The sequence below is a fragment of the Hyperolius riggenbachi genome, chromosome 5 (assembly GCF_040937935.1).
Source record: "Hyperolius riggenbachi isolate aHypRig1 chromosome 5, aHypRig1.pri, whole genome shotgun sequence".
In the NCBI taxonomy this organism is placed as follows: Eukaryota; Metazoa; Chordata; class Amphibia; order Anura; family Hyperoliidae; genus Hyperolius; species Hyperolius riggenbachi.
The window spans coordinates 159,068,852-159,087,174 of NC_090650.1; the positions used below are offsets into that span (position 1 = coordinate 159,068,852).

An 18,323-nucleotide genomic window follows, 5' to 3' on the forward strand; every position below is an offset into this window, starting at 1 on the left:
ATGAGGTTACACGCCTCATTGACCCTTAAAAACATTTTTAAAGCAATTATAAGGGCACTTCCGTTTTTTCTATTCAGATATCTGAATCCGGACGGATATCCCGGATACTGGGGTCGGATATCCGATTCGGATTGGAAAATTTTTAATCCAGATATCTGACCCGGATCGGATAGAGGGATATGCGGATCCTAGTTTCAGATAGTGAAAAATGGTATCCGAGCAACACTGGTAATAAGTTTAGGTTTTTGTCATCTGGAAACTACATTAATAAGAACATTTTTAGATAAACCTCTATCGGTAATATATTATGAGCTATTAGATGTTAAAACTAAGGGGTGGGTAAAATGCAAAAATAAATGGAACGTAGACATTCCGGGAATTAATGAACAAGAATGGGAGGATATTTTAGATGAGTTTATCAAGCTTCCGATATGCTACAGAGATAGGCCTCAATTCACTAAGATCATGCTGGAGATAATAAAGCAAGAGAAAACGTACCACCACACAGTAAGAGAGTTATCTTATCTCTTCATTCCTTAAGTTACCTCCTCTGTAGTTAATTTACCTCCTCTGTAGATATTTTCACATGCAGTTAATAAACAGTCTTTATTTTAAGGATTGAAGAGTTAACTTAAAGACAGAAGAGTTAACTTTAGGTTTGCCTGAGGTAAAATGTTTCCCGAATACGACATGCCTCATCACCATGGTGATCACTCTAGAAACGTTATTAAAGACAGGAGATAAGCTTAGTGAATTGAGGCCAATGTGTGAGAGAGCCCTGGTACTGCCTCAGCGACCCCTGCTACTGCAGCTTCAATATTGCCATTGTAATGCCTTATATGTGTTTAGATTGTGTTCTTAAAGGGACACTGTAGGGAGGGGGGGGGAGGGGTCAGGGGAAAATGAGTTGAACTTACCCAGGGCTTCTAATGGTCCCCCGCAGACATCCTGTGCCCGCGCAGCCACTCACCGATGCTCCGGCTCCGCCTCCGGTTCACTTCTGGAATTTCAGACTTTAAAGTCTGAAAACCACTGCGCCTGCGTGGCCATGTCCTCGATCCCGCTGATGTCACCAGGAGTGTACTGCACAGGCACAGATCATACTGGGCCTGCGCAGTATACTCCTGGTGACATCAGCGGGATAGAGGACATGGCAACGCAGGCGCAGTGGTTTTCAGACTTTGAAGTCTGAAATTCCAGAAGTGAACTGGAGGCGGGGCCGGAGCATCGGTGAGTGGCTGTGCAGGCACAGAACGTCTGCGGGGAAATTCAACTCATTTTCCCCCCGACCCCCTACAGTATCCCTTTAAGTTCCTTGCTCCCTGAACATCAGCTCACCTGTTTGCGTCAGCCATCACAGATATAGATTTATGGAGATCATACATCTGTACTTCAATTCAATTACCACAGCTAATAACTGTTGTACTGCAATTACACAACTTTGATGTTTATAGGAGTACAAGGCAGTACTACAGTGCGCACCACTGGAATCAACTACTATACTAATATTGCAGTTTTTAATACACCTCTACACCTTCACTCACCTTTTTGTTTTTATTTTTAAATATATTTTTACTGTACACCTTTGCCAACACTTGCTGCTGCTATTTGTATAAGTTAATGGTGACAGCAGCCTGCATGTGCTGTCCTGGCCTTCATCTCTGTGCAGCACATCCAGCAGCTTCCACCTCAATGCTACTTTCAGTCACTGCTTTGCCATCTTTTCCCTTATTGCTTACTTGCTTCTCCTCCTTTGGCCTCCTAATAGGTAGATTGGTATAAACTTGTTTTTAGAATTGTGGTTATACAGTACCCAGACCACAGTTCCTCAAGCCCTACTAACCATCACTGCCCAAAGCACTAACCACCAATTCTACCACTCCACACACAGTTTCCATTTACCTACTGTTCTATACCTTAAACCTTTAGACTGTAAGGCCCTGTTCAGACTATGTGCGTTCCTAGCCGTTTTTACAGAACGCATACAGAAAGATTTTTCGCATAGAAACGCCTACTAATGTTTTCTAATGGCCTCGTTCACATGTATGCGTATGAGACACATACATTTCTCATCCGCATTGCTGCACGCAGTTCTGTGCGTCACGCACAGAAATGGATGCACTGAAAGTCTATGGACGCGTATCAAAAACGCGTACCATTGCGTTTTAGCATATGTTTCCCTCTGCGGTTCCCATAATTGTTTTTTCCCCAGGTCACGTGTGTGTGCAAAACGCAATAGAAAACGCATTCGAATGCAAGAAAAACGCATGCGTTTTTCAACTTGCGTTTCTTTGAATTTATACTCGTTCTACAAACGCTGACAGTCTGAACAGGGCCTTAGGCCTTTTGGCCAGGGCTCTCTTCCCCTTTTGTCTCACAATGCTGTGTATTGGGTGTACATAACTCCCACCCGTGTGTAAAAATATGTAGTTAATCTGTTCACCATTAGCTGTTATACCCTCTTGTCTTGTATCAACTGTTGTATTGTTATTCCCTGTGTGCTATTGTACAGCACCACAGAAGATGCTGGCACTATATAAATTAATAATAATAATAAAATAATAAGCCCTAGTTCAACCTTACTACACTATGGAATATTAGAGAACATACATCTAAACTGTCATGGATCAATACGTATTCCCAGAGGTACTGTGGTTATATGATAATACTTTGTATTACAGCATTGAAGGGTGCTATTTCTTCATTCTACCAGAGTTACTTGCTCTGCATTCTATGCATCTCTAAACTATGGCATGAGTGCACTATGTGTTTGGGTCCCCATAAACTGCATTACAAATTGCATGGAACTAGGTTTTACCAGCCTAAAAAGTTTTACCTGTTTTACTTTCCAAATCTCAATCTCATAGCATTTTACAGGGTGCATAAAATATGTCTGGCTACCCTAGAAATTGGAACTAAATTAAACAACAAGGAAAATATAGGGGGCTTAGGAAAGTTTCCGTTTCTTCGGAAACATGATAAAGGTGTTAGTAGACAATACTGAAACTGACCTGCAAGAAGGCTTATGGTCTGAGGTGTAGTAACATTTGGTGCTAGTAGAGCAGATGATTGTCTGGTTGGTGTATGCAGCATACACCAACCAGACAATGCTCTGCTCTACCACCAAATGTTACAACTACACCTAACCCACACTTGATCACACAGAAAAAGTGCTGCCAAGCTCTGTCAAGCAATGCTATTTAAAGAATACCTTAAAGAGAACCTGAGGTGGGATTAAACTATGCTAGTGGGGCACAGAGGCTGGTTGTGCACACTAACACCAGCCTCTGTTGCCCCATGGTGTGCCTCCATGTCCCCCCTGCGCGTCGCTATAGCTCCCGCAGTGCTGGCGACACGCAGCGTGTCGCCAGCACAATGTTTACCTAAGCTACCTGCCCGCGTCACTTCCCTCCTATCAGCGGGAGGGAAGGGACACGGGCAGGTGCGCCGATGCGGAGGAGGCGGGGGAGCGGCGCTGACAGACAGTGCTTAGGTAAACATTGTGCTGGCGACACGCTGCATGTCGCCAGCACTGCGGGGGTATAGCGGCGCGCAGGGGGGACATGGAGGCACACCATGGGGCAACAGAGGCTGATCTTAGTGTGCACAACCAGCTTCTGTGCCCCACTAGCATAGTTTAATCCCACCTCGGGTTCTCTTTAAGTGAGAGGGAAATAGAGGGGGCCATATTGATTTTCTTTTAAACAAAGCAAATTGCCTGGCTTTCCTTCTGATCCAATACAAAGGCTCGGCAAATGAGCAATTTATCACTAGGTGTGTGCAGAGGATATGAACTATGCAAGAAGGAAAGGAGATTTTGCCACCTAGAGTTGAGACCAGAAATATTATCCCCCTCCCCCCTTAAAAAATTAGACAACACTCTTGATTTCTCCATAAAAATGACCATTAACAACTAGTGTCGGTTATTTTTGGAAACAAATGCACTTAAAAAAACAATGTCCACTAAGTTTAATTAGGATATTTATTTGACACACATAGTTGAACCAAGAAAGGGAGAGAATGACACATCCAAAATTCATTTTAATAGTCAATAGTGTTCCTTTTCTGAGCCTCAACTGACAACAGTCTCTGAGAGTAGTTCACTAGGTTGGCACAGGTCTCCTGAGGGAAATTGGTCCATTCTTCCATTGCAAACTGTTCTGGGTGGTCTAAACTGCATGGTTTCTGAATATGGATATTCGCTTTGAGCACCTGCTTCAGATTCTCAATAGGATTGCGGTCTGGGCTTTGTGCAGACCACTCTAGGATCTTGGATTTGGCAAGGCCAGTTTTAGTAACACTGGGGCCCCTGGGCAAAATTAACCAGGGAGCCCTAAAAAGCCCCCTGCAACCACCAAAAAGTGTCATTAGGGGCCTTTTGTTGCAGCCAAAATTTGTTGCATCCAAATTCCACACTAGAGCTGGCTATCATTCCTCCACCCCAGATCACCCCCCCACACGAAACTGTGCTCCCTGGGGCCCCTGCAATGTTATCGACAGTGAAGCATCTCATCTGTCCCTGTGGGGGGTGCCCCTTTGTCAGTCCTTTGGCTCCACTGCAGGGTCCCAGGGGAGCACAGATACGTCTGGGGTCCCTGGGGCAATTCATCCATTTGCCTCTATGGAAGTGCCAGCCCTGGGTTTTGATATCCTTGAGGAACTGTTGGCCTAATGTCTATGTATATAGCAAGGAAATGAGCAGCGCTACTTAAAAACAGACAAGTGCCTACCTGCAAGAGTGCAAGCCCCACTTGCGGGGTCGAATACACACCGAGCATACACATGACCTGTCTACCACTGGAGGATGTTGGTTTCCTGTAACAGCTTGCATGCAACCTATTAAGTACTCGTCCCTCCCACTGCGAAGAAGTCAATCCTCCATGGGAGGGGCCTAACACTAACTAAATCCTAACCTATGTATATGCATAGCCTGGGTGTGCTACCAAGTAAAATTGAAAAATTGCGCAAAAGGTGGATCAGCGCAACACCAGGCCGCCTCCGAATGGCCTCCAATCAGAGATGCGCTGAGCCCCCTCAGGAACTACAAACGCACCTTGAACCCAAACAAAAGCTCTGCATATACACCAAAAGTATGGCTGTTAAGTGGGAGCTGCTGACCAAAAACGAATTAAATTAGTACATAGCAAGGAAATGAGCAGCGCTACTTAAAAACAGACAAGTGCCTACCTGCAAAAGAGTGCAAGCCCCACTTGTGGGTCATGTGTATGCTCAGTGTGTATTCGAACCCACAAGTTGGGCTTGCACTCTTTTGCAGGTAGGCACTTGTCTGTTTTTAAGTAGCGCTGCTCATTTCCTTGCTATGTACTAATTTAATTCGTTTTTGGTCAGCTGCTCCCACTTAACAGCCATGCTTTTGGTGTATATGCAGAGCTTCTGTTTGGGTTCAAGGTGCGTTTGTAGTTCCTGGGGGGGCTCAGCGCATCTCTGATTGGAGGCCATTCAGGGGCGGCCTGGTGTTGCGCTGATCCACCTTTTGCGCAATTTTCGATTTTTCAATTTTACTTGGTAGCGCACCCAGGCTATGCATATACATAGGTTAGGATTTAGTTAGTGTTAGGCCCCTCCCATGGAGGATTGACTTCTTTGCAGTGGGAGGGATGAGTACTTAATAGGTTGCATGCAAGCTGTTACAGGAAACCAACATCCTCCAGTGGTAGACAGGTCATGTGTATGCTCGGTGTGTATTCGACCTCACAAGTGGGGCTTGCACTCTTTTGCAGGTAGGCACTTGTCTGTTTTTAAGTAGCGCTGCTAATTTCTTTTACAAATATCTTTATTGACGAAAGCATTAATCATTACAGCTGTAGTAATGAATATTTTACATTAAAGCTTTCAGAAAACAAAATATAAGCTTTGTAGTCATCAACAGTATATATATAGTACAAAACTTTTTCCAATTACAGTACCCATTATAGCCATATGCTTCATATAACAAGAGATGACGACTGAACAAATAAACAATACCTAGCGTATGCATTTAAAGGGACATTCCGAATCCAGCATCCACTTCAAAATAAAGACTATCCACCACAATACCTAAGGAGGTTCATTAGGGTACATCTTAGTTACACTCCAATCATCCCAATCTCCATGGTATTTATATAAAGTATTTGTCATAGAATGATGTATTACATCCATGATTCTCAAATCTTCCATTCTAGATAAGACTAAATTAAATGGGACAGTAGGTTTCTTCCAACTTCTCGCTATTGCCCAGAGGATAGAGCTTATGGTTACATAGTATACTCTTCTCCATTTGCGTGGGACAGTGTGGTTAGGGGCAAATAATAAAGCTTGCACAGGTGTCAAAGTAATGTTATTGTTAGTAATATTATTTAAACCTTCCAGTATTTTACCCCAAAGACTCCCTATTTTGGGGCAGTCCCAGAATATATGACGGATTGAGCCATTCTCGGTGCATCCCCTAAAACAACAGGGTGATACATCTGGATACATTTTATGTAAACGAACTGGAGTTCTATTCCATCTAGTGATAAGTTTTAGAGCTGTGTCCTTGACCGCAGGTGTTTTAGTTGCTTTATGAAGATTATTGATGATAGTATTCCATTCATTGCATGTAAGATTTTGTTGGAGATCCTGGTCCCAATCCGTCATATATTTAGTTTTTTGATCTGAAGAAGCACTATTGATTGATGAATATATTAGTGAAATTTGGCCTGGCCCTAGCTGTGGAGATAAGAATAAATTTTCATAATATGTAGCTTCAGCTAGACCTGAGGGGTTTGAATTAGAGAGAAAAAAGTGTTGCAATTGACAGTATTGAAGGTATTGGGTTCTGGGCAAATCTTTACCAAACTGTAACATTTCAAAAGATATAAATTTCCTTCCCATCCAGAAGCGATTAGACGTAGTATAACCATGTTGAATCCACCATGAGAAAGCGGAAGAATCATAAAGTGCAGGTGTAAAATCAGGGTGTCCAATAAAAGAGTTTAGGGGGCTTATTGGAGCATAGGTGAAACTGTTCCTTATATCTATGCCAGAGGGTCAAGTTATCTCCAACTATGAGATTGCATTTAGAGATTGACTTCAAGTGGGTGTGTCCGAGATAAATACCTACTGAAATATTTATTGGTAATACAGAAGTTCGCTCAAAGGCTATCCAGGGAGTCAAATCATCTGCTCGTTGCCAAGATAACATCTGAGCGAATCTCACCGCCAAAAAATAATTCCAAAAGTTTGGTGCTCCCAAACCCCCATCCATAGTTCTTCTATAGAGATATATATTCTTAAAGCGGGCCGGTTTATTATTCCAGATAAAAGAATTAACTGCTTTCTGAAACTTCAACATCAGTGTTCTCCCAGGGCTTATTGGTAATGCTCTCGTGATATAGAGAAGGTGGGGCAGTATTACCATTTTGATTGCTGTGATTTTTCCCAACCACGAAATTTTATATGAACTCCAATCCTTAAGCCATTTTTTTATATTTTGGAGTAGGGGAACATAATTAGCTTTGACTAGGCCCTAGCGCTGCTAATTTCTATGTATGCTTTGGGTCATTGTCTTGTTGGAAGACCCAGTGACAACCTAAACCTAGACTACAAGCAGGTTTCTATACATTCTCCCTTGAAACATAATTTTTTTTTCTAATAATGCCATGTACCCAAACAAGGCTCCATGGGCCTGAGGCTGCAAAACAGCCCCACAGCATGATGCACCCACCACCATGTTTTACTGTGGGAACTGTGTTCTTAGGATTGAATGCCTCTCTCTTTCTTCACCTAACATAAGCAACATCCATGTGCCCAAACACTTCCAGTTTAGTCTCATCACACCAAAGCACAGACTTCCAAAACTCATCCTTTGTCTTTCAAATGTCCACAGGCAAACCTCAGTCGTGATGTGATATGCCATTCTTTAAGTAAAGGTCTTCTTCTGGGACAATGGCCCTGAAGCCCACAATGAAGAGCCCTTAAAACTGTGTTCCTTAAAGCATCAACTCCAGTAGAGGCCAGGTCAGCAACAATTATCTTGGCAGATGTCCAGGGCTCCTTGCTGACATCCTCTCCAGTATTCTAGAAAAGTGTGCTTACAGTCATAGCCAGGTTTGTGTCTTACAGAATTTGTCTCCTTGTACTTGGCAATGATGCAACATACAGCCGTTCTAGACAATTTGAATTGCTTGGAAATGCCAGTATAGCCTTCCCCCTTATGAACCTCTATCATCTTCTTTCTGAGCCCTAGACTGGTTTCCTTTGTCTTGGTATGGTGATTGTCACCATGTAACAGTAGTCCATGTCATGTGTTTAGGTGTTCTGTTTCTTGGAGTCTTTTAATGCTGGTTGAATGTTGTTAGGAAGCCAATTGACTGCATGTGTTAGGAAGCTAAATGACTGCACAGGCGTGGTTTCTAAGCGGATTGGTTAATTGCTGTAAGTGTGTTTTGAAAGCAAACATTCACATGGGCTAATATTTTGGACAACCTTATTTTTACTATATTTGATATAAACAAACCTAAAATGTAATTTATATTACAAAATGTACCAAAAGCTACTAAACCGCACTGATGAATGTTTAATTGTATCAAGTTTCCTCAAGGCTGCAAACATTGGGAAGAAGTTATGGAAAATGTTCCATAATTCCTGGGGGGGGGGGGGGGGGGCTAATGATTTTGGCCTCAACTGTTTTCAGAAAGCAGTTCTTCACAGTAAGAGTGGTTCAGATATGGAACATTGCATCACAGGAGGAAGTGATGCCAAATTCTATACTTTAGTATAAGAAAGGCTTGGATGTTTTTCTGTCTTTGAAGAGCATCTACACCTTTGATTGCTAGCCATGGGAATACCTTGACCCAGTTATGGAGATATTTTCTGTTCTTGTGGCTTTTCATTCCTCTGGATTGAGGTGCAAAGAGGTGCAAAAAGTTGAACTTGATGAATGCAGGTCTTTTCCCAACCTATACAACTATGTTAAGTAAACAATGTCTACTTTATCTGACTGTAAATAGGAGTTGTTGAAAGTGTCATGTTACTTGCTTGATAGTGTTGAACACTATTAAGTTTAGAAGAGTCGGGAGGAACTCGGGATCTATCCTAGCGTTGATAGAACCCATATACAGACTCAAAAGATATATCAAGCACCGGCACTAAAACTTACATTGATTTACATTGTACAGCGCCACGGAATATGTTGCCGCTTTATAAATAAATAATAATAATAATTAACAGTTAACTTTTTTTAATTATAAATGGTGGCTTAAACTAGCATAATAATGTACAGTGGTTTGCAAAAGTATTCGGCCCCCTTGAGGTTTTCCACATTTTGTCATATTACTGCCACAAACATGAATCAATTTTATTGGAATTCCACGTGAAAGACCAATACAAAGTGGTGTACACGTGAGAAGTGGAATGAAACTCATACATGATTCCAAACATTTAAAAAAATAAAAATAACTGCAAAGTGGGGTGTGCGTAATTATTCAGCCCCCTGAGTCAATACTTTGCAGAACCACCTTTTGCTGCAATTACAGCTGCCAGTCTTTTAGGGTATGTCTCTACCAGCTTTGCACATCTAGAGACTGAAATCCTTGCCCATTCTTCTTTGCAAAACAGCTCCAGCTCAGTCCGATTAGATGGACAGCGTTTGTCAACAGCAGTTTTCAGATCTTGCCACAGATTCTTGATTGGATTTAGATCTGGACTTTGACTAGGCCATTCTAACACATGGATATGTTTTGTTTTAAACCATTCCATTGTTGCCCTGGCTTGATGGTTAGGGTGGTTGTCCTGCTGGAAGGTGAACCTCCGCCCCAGTCTCAAGTCTTTTGCAGACTCCAAGAGGTTTTCTTCCAAGTTTGCCCTGTATTTGGCTCCATCCATCTTCCCATCAACTCTGACCACCTTCCCTGTCCCTACTGAAGAGAAGCACCCCCAGAGCATGATGCTGCCACCACCATATTTGACAGTGGGGATGGTGTGTTCAGAGTGATGTGCAGTGTTAGTTTTCCACCAAACATAGCGTTTTGCATTTTGGCCAAAAAGTTCCATTTTGGTCTTATCTGACCAGAGCACCTTCTTCCACATGTTTGCTGTGTCCCCCACATGGCTTGTGGCAAACTGCAAATGAGACTTCTTATGCTTTTCTGTTAACAATAGCTTTCTTCTTGCCACTCTTCTATAAAGGCCAACTTTGTGCAGTGCATGACTAATAGTTGTCCTATGGACAGATTCCCCCACCTGAGCTGTAGATCTCTGCAGCTCGCCCAGAGTCACCCCCGGCCTCTTGACTGCATTTCTGATCAGCGCTCTCCTTGTACGGCCGGTCAGTTTAGGTGGACGGCCTTATCTTGGTAGGTTTACAGTTGTGCCATACTCCTTCCATTTCTGAATGATCGCTTGAACAGTGCTCTGTGGGATGTTCAAGGCTTTGGATTTTTTTTTGTAGCCTAAGCCTGCTTTAAATTTCTCAATAACTTTATCCCTGACCTGTCTGGTGTGTTCTTTGGACTTCATGGTGTTGTTGCTCCCAATATTCTCTTAGACAAACTCTGAGGCCATCACAGAGCAGCTGTATTTGTACTGACATTAGATTACACACAGGTGCACTCTATTTAGTCATTAGCACTCATCAGGCAATGTCTATGGGCAACTGACTGCACTCAGACCAAAGGGGGCTAAATAATTACGCACACCCCACTTTGCAGTTATTTATTTGTAAAAAAAATGTTTGGAATCATGCATGATTTTCGTTCCACTTCTCACGTGTACACCTCTTTGTATTGGTCTATCACGTGGAATTCCAACACAAATGATTCATGTTTGTGGCAGTAATATGACAAAATGTGAAAAACTTCATGGGGGCCGAATACTTTTGCAAACCACTGTATAGTGAACTCATATAACGTTTAGAGGCAGCTCTACATTGTGAGGGGGGGGGGGGGGGATAGATTTTTTTGCTTTGATGTCATGCAGCCGGGATCTTACTTAGTTTGTCTAGCAAACAGAACTTTAAAGAGGAACTCCAGTGAAAATAATGTAGTAAAAAAAGTGCTTCATTTTTTACCATAATTATGTATAAATGATTTAGTCAGTGTTTGCTCATTGTAAAATCTTTCCTCTCCCAGATTCACATTCTGACATTTATTACATGGTGACATTGTTACTGTGGGCAGGTTATTTAGCTGTTTCTAGCTGCTCTGTCTGTTACAGATAGCTAATAACAGCTATTTCCTGTCTCTGAACATTGTTACATTGTGGCAGTTTGCCAGCAGTACCGCGGTATTCAGAGCCTCTTGTGGGAGGGGTTTCAGCACAAAATCAGTCACACAGCGCCTCCTGATGGTCTGTTTGTGAAAATCATTGTCTTTCTCATGTAAAATGGGGTATCAGCTACTGATTGGGAAAAAGTTCAATTCTTGGTTGGAGTTTCTCTTTAAATCCATATATCAAAGAAAAATCTCTCCATAGTTTCCACTGGAGTATGACACCCCTCTTGTTAGCACAGTCGTGGTAAGGCTCCAGGTGGTGAAAGTGAATATATTCACATTTTATGTACCTTTTTAAATCACATTTTGATGGTTACTCTGTTGGAGCAGAGGTGAAGGTTTGGCTGTAAGTACACTTTAAACATAGGGCAACAATAGGCTGGGTGAAGGTGATAGATTTTAACCACTTGACCGCTGAGGGGTTTTGCCCCTTGAGCACCAGAGCAATTTTCACCTTTCAGCGCTCCTTCCATTCATTCGTCTATAACTTTATTATTACTTATCGCAATAAAATGAACTATATCTTGTTTTTTTCGGCACCAATTAGGCTTTCTTTAGGTGGGACATTATGCCAAGAATTATTTTATTCTAAATGTGTTTTAATGGGAAAATAGGAAAAAATTTGGGTAAAAAATCATATTTCAGTTTTCGGCCATTATAGTTTTTAAATAATGCATGCTACTGTAATTAAAATCCATGAAATGTATTTGTCCATTTGTCCCGGTTATTACACCGCTTAAATGATGTCCCTATCACAATGTTTGGCACCAATATTTTATTTGGAAATAAAGGTGCCATTTTATTCAGTTTTGCGTCCATCCCTAACTACAAGCCCATAGTTTATAAAGTACCAGTGTTATACCCTCTTGACATAAATATTTAAAGAGTTCAGTCCCTAAGGTAACTATTTATGTATTTTTTTTAATTTTAATTTTTTTTTTTTGTATTACAAAAAAAAAAAATTGGGGGAGTGTGGGAGGTAATGAGTTAATTTATAATGTAAAACTATGCATTTGTATATGAAAAATGCTTTTGGGTGTAGTTTTACTATTTAGTTACAAGATGGCCACAGTAACTTTTTGTAAATGCGTCCTGCAAACGTAGTACGCTTGCAGGAAGTTCGCTTGCAGGAAGTTCAGGGAGGCTGGGAAACTTTTTTTTCACAATGATCGTGCTGCTTCTCATAGAAGCAGCCGATCATTGCTGGGGGGCTGAGATCAACGAACGGGAACGGTTTTTCCCGTTCATTGATCTATGGGCGAGCGGGCGGCATGAGCGAGTGGGAGTGCGGACAGCGGCGGGAGGTGCGGATATCTACAAGCTTAGTAGATTACATTAATCAGTAACAAAAAGTGTTTAAATCTATTTGCAAAATAACTATTTTTTTTCACAAAGCTTATTCAGAATACTATCATCATTAATCCTGAAGAACAACGACATGGATTTGTACTGCTTTTGGACATGATTAAACATCTTTTTTACCATACCAATCGAGAGGCCAGGATAAGATCCTTTTTACCATTATTTCAGAGATTTTAAGATTCTGTTTAGTATATTTTCCATCAGCAAAAACAACAGGATTAATTGTACATTCATAGGGAATATTATTTATGTTTACAGCAGATGCCAAGTCTGCAGTAATAAATATATTAGACAGAAAATCCATAGAAAATCTTTTATTTTTATCCTCATAAGCCCAGACATGTTTTAACTCGACAAAGATTACGTGCTGCATAATGAAAACAGATTATGCAGAACATGAAATCTTTTTACATGCTATTGTAATTAGAATGCATACATTACAAATGGTATTAATATTGGTATTTTTAACTCATATCAACCTGATCTAGACTCTAGATATTGAAAAATAATTTGTAATGGACAACTGGAAAGCTAGAATACCTGGAATAACATATAGGATACTTTTTTTCCCATAACCAAAAAGTGGGCGGAGACTAATACAAACTTCACTGGGAAAATGTAAACTGCTGCCATTCTTAAGGTGGCCACTAACAGTCCAATGTCTAGCAAAAAATCGTTCGAGCGATCAGAAATTGTGATCGGATTGGTTGTAAATAATCTCCATTGACGGGCACAATCAATTACAGACGATTATAAAATCAGTAGTCCGATTGGATTTGTGTCGAACCAAAATTTGAATTTTCTTGTTGGTTGTAATAGAAAGGAAGCAAAGATTGCTTCATTGATGGTGTAGTGAACGATTTCACTTCCGATCAGAATTTCTGATCGCTCGAACGATTTTTCGCTAGAAATTGAATCATTAGTGGCCACCTTTACACTGTTAATGGTAGGGTTCTGAAACTTTGCACAGTTGGTCACTGGGTGACTAAAATTAATGTTCAGAAAAATGGGTGGAGCCTATAAAAGCCAATCAAAATTAACCTATTAAGTTTCAAGGGGAATAGTTACATTGCTGCCATTCTTGCACTGTTAATGGCACAAGCCTCGAACCTGGTACAGTTGATCATTGGGTGACTGGAGTTCAATTTGAGAAAGGGGGGGTGTAGCCACAAACAGCCAATCAGATTTGTTTCATTCCAATGCAAATTATTGATGCCAAACACCGCAAAGATCACAAACTTGGTTATTGAGTAATTGATTAATTGTGCGTTAGAGTTAGGAAAGTGGGCACAGCCAACACCAGCCAAATACATAATCGGGCAATGCCGGGTCATAAGTGGGTGGAGACAAATACAAATTTTACTGGGAAGATGTAAACAGCAGCCATTCTTACACTGTTAATGGTAGGGTTCTCAAACTTTGCACAGTTGGTTACTGGCTGACTTGGGTTAATATTCAGAAAAGTGGGTGGAGCCTACAAAAGCCAATCAAAAATTGCCTATTGATTTTTCAGGGGAGTATTTCATTGCTGCCATTCTTGCACTGTTAATGGCACAAGCCTCAAACCTGGTACAGTTGGTCATTGGGTAACTGGGGTTTAAATTGATAAAAGGGGGTGGAGCCACAAACAGCCAATCTGATTTGTTTCATTTTAATGCAAGTTATTGATGTCAAAGACCGCAAAGCTCACAAACTTGGTCATTGAGTAATTGATTAATTGTGTGTTAGGGTTAGGGAAAGTGGGCGCAGCCAAAACCATCCAAATACATAATCGGGCAACTCCGGGTCATCAGTGGGCGGAGACAAATACATATTTCACTGAGAAAATGTAAACTGCAGCCATTCTTACACTGTTAATGGTAGGGTTCTCAAACTTCGCACAATTGGTCACTGGGATTAATATTCAAAAAAAGTGTGTGGAGCCTACAAAAGCCACCTATTGATTTTCAAAAGTGGGCGGAGCCAACATCGGCCAAATACATACCGAGGCTACGCCGGGCCACCAACTAGTGAATAATAAGACACAGTTCTCTATAGCGGTGTTCTCGATAACATTTGGTTTGATCAGTGATATGTCTGCCAGATACTGCATGCAAAGTCTTCTGGCTTTTTCTTATGCATGGAAATTACCATGCAAGAATAGTTGCCGTTAGAAACATGGAAGTCTTGATATAATCTCTCCCCCCCAAATACTGTTCACAAATCTGTCTAAATCTGTGTTAGTGAGCACTTCTCGTTTGTGGAGATAATCCATCCCACATCATAGGTGTGGCATATCAAGGTGCTGGAACAATATGGCCCCGTTTCCACTATCGCGAATCCGCATGTGTCTTGTGTATGTGGATTCGCATAGACAATATAAGTGAATGGGCCTGTTTCCACTTATGCGTCTGCGGGAGCGTTTTATTGTGCAGAGAAAATCTGCACGGAACACCCTGCAGAATTCGCCTGCGTGTGGAATGCAGGCGAATCGCACACAATGTATTTAATAGGGAAATCGCATGCGTTTTTGCAGCGAATTCGCATGCGAATGCGCATAAGTACCAATGTAAATTCACACAGGCAGTGACATGGTTAAAATCGCATATACCCTCACCTATGCGAATTCGCGGCAAAAAACGCATACGGAATCGCATCCGCATGCGATTTCATCAGCGGTGGAATCCAGGCGATTCCGCATCGCAATAGTGGAAACGAGCCCTATCCAGTGTATAGTGCTGCGCTTAACCCTCCACTAACACCACAGTACATATATATATATATATATATATATATATATATATCAATCCCTTTCTTCCGTGGATCGCTCTACTTGCAGATTACCAATCTGTAAATGTCCATCAGTTTTTTAAATAGTGTGATCACTCCTTCTAGTTTCACAACGCTATCCTCAGCTTGCACTGCAAGAAAACACCTTAGAGGAAGGGAAAAAAAACAACATATGGTGTAGCCTGTTTCACTTCTGTTCTATCACCCTTACGTGTCAGACATCCAGAAACATACAAGGTGTGAAAACACAGAAGGGGTCCACCACCTGCGGGCTCAGGCGCTCCCCCCATATGTCCCCGCTCTCCAGATAACCTCTTTGAACCAACAGTCAATATCTGCCACCTGGGCACTATCCACTATCTTGCCTTTACGTGGTGTGCCAGGACCTACTGTATTTTTCAAACCATAAGACACCTAGGTTTTGAGGACAAAAACAAAAATAAAATAAAAATTATACTAAACCTGTTGTGCCCATGGTGCATGTGCATCTTGTTGGATCATCTCTTCCCATCATCATGTCCACCTTGTACATTATCTCCCCCTTGTACCCTCCTGTGTCTCCCTTGTGTCCTCCTCTGTCCCCATGCTTTGTTCGCAGTTGCTCGCAGTGTGTGGCAATGTCCCTGGGCTAGGCTCTCCTCCCGCCAATACACACTGTGCTGCAGCCTGCATAAAGGATCAGTGTAACTCACCCTCCTATTCCGGGAGCAGCGGTTGGCGTTATGTACAGTAGCTTAGGCTAGGTTTCCATTGCTGCGATTCCGGGCCGATTCCCCACCTATGAATTCGGATGGATTTTAGCGGCCTATAGAAGTCTATGTAAGGCATCCGAATTTGTGGCCAAGAAAAAATCTGAGGCCCTGCAGCATAATTCTGTGACTGTCCGAATCCCATAGCCACGCATAGCGCAGCTAGAGGGATTCAGCTGCGAGAGACGAGCAGCTGTGCCGGCATCGCGTCTCGCAAGACACATGCCACGCACAAGTGGAAACGAGCCCATAGGGTCCTCACTTGATGACCTCACAGTACAGAAGAGTGGCCGCCAGTGTACAGCGAGCAGACACACTGCTCCTGGGATGTAGGGTGAGTTACATTGAACCTTCATCCAGGCTGAAGCACACTGTGAATCTGAGGGTGGTAGGGATGGAGCAAGTGGAGCCGAGCCTGGAGACATTGCCACTCCCAGGATGGAGCGTGAGTTACACTGATCTTTACTGCAGGCTGCAGCACATTGTAAGTTAGAGGGAGAAGAGCCGAGCCGAGCCTGGCCTAGCCTGGGGATATTGCTGCCAAGCAGATTGAAGTGCCGGGAAGGCAAGCATTCGAGGGGGAAGGGAAGGAGTGGAGCCCAGACCACTAGCCTATCACAGATTTAGGGCAGGCACAAGCCATGGCTCAACATTTGGACCATAAGATACACCAACATTCTCACCATTTTTTCAGAGGAAAAAAAGTGTCTTACGGTCCAAATAAAATGGTAATCACATGGTATACAAGAGTGCTCTAATACAGAATCACTGTCAAAAGCTTGTTAATGTGGGTTTAAATCCACTTCAGTGCAACAGTTTCTTGTATATATTTGAAGATTTTAGTATTAATATTGTTGCTACTCAAAGTTAGTGTAAAACACAGAAATCTTAATTACATGCAAAAATGCTACTTACATTTGTCTTGCAAATTGTCATGTGGAACTTCTCCTTGTGTACTTTCTTCTAAATCTCCATAGTGTAATACTTTATGATTGGGTGAAAGTCGACAATACCAAAATTTATCTGTAACAAAACATATTGAAAACAATGTTGTCATTTATGAATAATAAAACAAGACCATTTGGGCCACTTTGGTGTCCTAGGACCACTAATATTTTTGTTACTATGGTCATTCAACTTGTAATAAAGTAAATGTATTAAAAATGTTTTAAAATAGACACAACATGGCAGTAACACTGAGTGGCTAAGTGATGAGGTGTGGTACTGAAGACAGTTTAGTAAAAGGAATAGAACTTGCCTGGCAATTCAAATAAAGTCACCTTTTTAACATTGAAATCCTTTTATGTGTCATGCAAATTAGAAACTGCACATTGTGAACTTTAACAATTGAATCATAACCTGTGTGCTATGCAAGGGAAACAGGAAAAAGGTCAAAAACATGCCAATAATGAAAAAGCAATAAAATAGTAAACAGTATATATATATACTACCCACAGGGCGCCTATGGCACCATATTAGTTATTTGAATAAAATCATTCAATTCGTATCAATTTAAGTAATACCTGGGACTCCAGTCTAAAATGTCATATAACATACTGATCATTAGCCATATATCACAGTCATATTTATTTCTCTCCTTCCTCCTTTAGGATGAACAGGAATAATGATGTTAGCTCAGAAAAGCACATAGCACAACTTAACCAGTTTACATCCTAACTACAGTATATTCACGTCGTTGCAAGTGGCTCCTGAAAGCCACACGACGTGAATATAAGTTACTTTGATTTAATGAGCACAGCACACGTGCTAGCACGCGCCTGGGCTCATTAACCCCCCTCCCCCTAACTACACTAAATTTGCATCCCTTCCCAGGGCACCGATTCACCCAACCCCGGCCGATCTCCTGTAATACCCCTCCAATACCCCTCGTTCCTCCATGCTGCAGCACAATGTAGCAATCACTCACCTGCACTTGTTCCTGCGACGATCACGATCCCCTCCATTCAGTACCGCTGTCAGCCTCACTATGATGAATGGATTGGGTCCCGGCTTGATGACGTCATCAAGCCGGGACTCGATCCGTTCGGCAAAGTGAGGCTGACAGCGGTACTGAATGGAGGGGATCGCGATCGTCGCAGGAACAAGTGCAGGTGAGTGATTGTGACTGCAAGGGGGGTGGCCGTGGGTGGCACCTGCCATGTGTGGGGGGGGGTCTATAATGGGCCCACACCTG

General features: G+C 42.0%; 1 protein-coding gene across 9 annotated transcripts in view; it reads right to left on the reverse strand.

Moving 5' to 3' along the window:
* Window positions 1–18,323, reverse strand: part of ELMO1 (engulfment and cell motility 1) — an 818,731-nt gene that overhangs the window by 69,114 nt on the left and 731,294 nt on the right. For all 9 annotated transcript variants that reach the window (XM_068236401.1, XM_068236400.1, XM_068236402.1 and 6 more), the window contains one exon: window positions 17,045–17,152. In XM_068236401.1, coding sequence (XP_068092502.1) covers window positions 17,045–17,152 — 108 coding nt within the window. The remainder of the gene's footprint in view (window positions 1–17,044; window positions 17,153–18,323) is intronic.